Below are 3,078 nucleotides of genomic sequence, written 5' to 3' on the forward strand. Positions count from 1 at the left end.
ATCAATCAATTTGTCAAACCAGGTAGAGTTTGCATCCTGTGGTTCTTACTGTTCATGGATTGTGCTACTAGAATGCTTCACAGTTTTATTTACCTTCAAATTTATGACTGTCTTTTGGGATTTAAATATATTAGTGCTTTCTGCTTTTAAGGAATATTACCAAGGAAATTAATTTTTTGAAAATATTTCTAGTGACAACATTTTTTGTGTTGGTAATTAGATCACTGAAGATGGTTATTTTTCTTAGTTATTGTTATTGCTTTCTCTTGCATTTTAAATAAGTTTCACTTTTCAAGTTTTTACATAGTTAGGGCAATGCTAAGTAAAAATCAGAAGGTTCAACTGCTGAAGAAACATAAAAAATCAAATCATATGATGTACTGAGCAAGGTACATACACAGTTTATGTATTCTTTCTATTTTCCTGTCACCTGGGAGATCCAGCTTGGGCAGGGCACTGTACAAATACTAAGCTAAAATGTAAGAAATTGCTGATTCCTTGTTCTACCACTGGCTAAAAAAAAAACCCAAACCCTAACACTTGCTGGTTTTACAGGCTGTTTGGTACTTCACACTACTCCTTAAAGCAAACAAACTGTAAAACTGTAAAAATGGACATTTTGCACAACAAGATGGGATACTAAAGAATTTCTTTACCTCCCATTGTTCAGTGACTTGCCTTCACATCTTTCTAGGACAGCCAGTCAGCTTTCTTTAATAGTTGTGCCTAGTTTTTAGTTGGAAAAATCTTTCCTTTTTCAAGAATTAAAATACTGCAAATACTAGAAGTTGCAAAGACTGTTGCAGTAGATGCAGTATCTCCAAAGTAATGTTTTACTTGTGCCTTTTAAAGTTTAAGCTGATGGCACATGCACTTGCCTCTATTTGCGTTTCTGTAAAATACGGGCTCGTTTTATTCCTTGCCTGGAGCTCCAAGTCAGCAGTTGTCTTGGCGGAAACCTTTTCCTGTTTTGAGTTTGCTGTAGAAGCTTGTGGTTGTTAGATTGCTAAATCTGTGAACTAAGAAAAGGAACGTTGTGTAAGATGAGGCTAATCAGATCTCACACTGCATGGAGCTGACCGATTGATGTGGCCTGGGACTTGGGACACAGCGTTCTCATTCACACATCAAAAACTCTATCCTATGTACAGATTTACTCACATGGTTGCATATTATGCAGGGCTAGTATTTCCTTGCAGCAACAGGGTTTGTCCACTGCTGGAAGTAAAAATGAATAGGTTCTTTGGATTAATGGTCTCTTACAGTTTGTTGGTTTTACTGCCCTTGTACTGAAAGAGGCTATAAAGGAAAAGAAAGGGCCAGATGCATCTAAGAGTAGTAAAGAGTCTCATCTGTGAAGTGTAAATATCTTTTTAAAGATGAATTTCTGGTGATATTTTTCTTACCCTTTCCTATGCCCTCTTTGCAGACTACTTCCAATGGATTGGGTTCAATAGATGACATTGAAACAGGTAAAGACATTTATCTTCTCTGATTTTTGTGGCTTTGGTAAGTTATCTGAGCAGACTGGCAGGCCTGAGAGGTTAATTGTCTTCATTTGTCTCTCTTCTGCATGCTCCTGGCTTTGGTAACCAGGAGGAGGAAAAGTGGTGGGAAGCAGGGTGTTTTTCCTGCAGAAAAGCTTTTTGTCCAGGCCCAGTCAAGCACACATCTTGGAATCAGAACAGTCTACTGATGTACAAGCTCTCTCCAGTTATACTTTCTTAAAGCTGGACTTGGGAAAACTTCTGCTCTCAGCCAGAACAGCCCAGATAAAGTGAAGTTAAGGTTGTAGGTAGCTGTTTGTGCTCTGAGCATGTGTCGTCCTCCAAATCATTGAGGTGGAGGAAATGAAAACAAATGGAGTTGGGAGAGACCCAGGGAGAGCCGTGTTCAGGGTTAGGCACCCAGGAGGAGCAGAAGGAGGGATACGGGGTTGCTTTTCTCATGCTAGGAAACAAGTGACCTTAACTCTGCCCCTGTAGAAAGGCTTGCTACGTGCTTTGCCCTTTGTTGTGTGCTGGAGCGTTGAACTCTTGAGTGCATCAGTCTTTGTTCCTTTGAAAGGTAGCTGTGTGTATGAAGGTAAGTGTGAAGACTTACCACTGCAAGTAGCAATTGCTCTTTTTATAGAAAGAGACTAATTTCATTATTAGAGTGCTCTGGTGTCTGTTTTGAAAAACATGTTAGTTCTCTCTTGAATGCCAGTTCAGTAACTGAATGCTATGTGCAATCGTGAGAGCCAGTTCTGTGAATTAGGGAGAGTTTGTCACATTTATCTTGCTGTGCGAAAGTGAACTGGACTCCTACTGCAGAACAGAGTGGCTGCATCCAGTGAGCTCTTTATCTAATCAGGATTTGGTGTAGGAACAGCATGACACCTTTGCTGCAGTTTAGGCAGAGAGAACCTTTAGTGCTAGTAAAGCTTTTCAGAAGCACTGAAGTTACAGGTTATCCCATTACCCTGAGAGTGGTATGCCAACCAGGAGAGCTGTAGATGCTGGATACCTCAAAAATTGCAAATTAAAAGCTTTTTTAGCAAGGTTTTTTGTTTTTGTTGTTTTGGTTTTAAGATTCAGACACTTGAAGCTCCTTCCCCTGTGCTTTGCTTGAAGTCATCTGAATAACTCAGTCCTTCCCTGCACAGATCATGGCTCTGATCTGGCTCAGAATGGCCTTTGGCCAGCTAATGTGCTAGGGAACCACTGCAGTGTTGGGAAGCAGAACTAGAAACAGGACTTCTAAAAGCACTGTACTTGCCGGTCTGGGACAGGCAGGCATATGGCCAGAGAAGCCACTGGGCGGATGGTATGAGAGACTTGTTTTGGGGGAGTGGATAGGCAAGACCCTCACTGAGCTTATAATAATGATAATATGTGGGGCTTAGTGTAATGGCAGTGGCAGAAATCAGAGGGAGGCAGGTGTGTGCCTGTGATCTGCTCATCAAAGAAGGCTGTTTTATTTTTTTTAAGATGGAGCAAACATTAGGTGAATGCAGGAGGTGCATGAGCTTTCTGGGAGGAGAGTACATGAGCTGTGGGTATGGTGGCTGGTGAGTGAGGTCAGCAGATGGGAGTG

General features: G+C 41.2%; 1 protein-coding gene across 1 annotated transcript in view; it reads left to right on the top strand.

The window, feature by feature from the left end:
* ZC3H7B (zinc finger CCCH-type containing 7B) overlaps window positions 1-3,078 on the top strand; it is a gene marked incomplete at its 5' end in the record, with an annotated part of 32,580 nt that overhangs the window by 1,634 nt on the left and 27,868 nt on the right. Inside the window, one exon of the mRNA XM_010177225.2 lies at window positions 1,430-1,472. Coding sequence (XP_010175527.1) covers window positions 1,430-1,472 — 43 coding nt within the window. The remainder of the gene's footprint in view (window positions 1-1,429; window positions 1,473-3,078) is intronic.

Source organism: Antrostomus carolinensis, unplaced genomic scaffold (assembly GCF_000700745.2).
Source record: "Antrostomus carolinensis isolate BGI_N321 unplaced genomic scaffold, ASM70074v2 scaffold2290, whole genome shotgun sequence".
Lineage (NCBI taxonomy): Eukaryota > Metazoa > Chordata > Aves > Caprimulgiformes > Caprimulgidae > Antrostomus > Antrostomus carolinensis.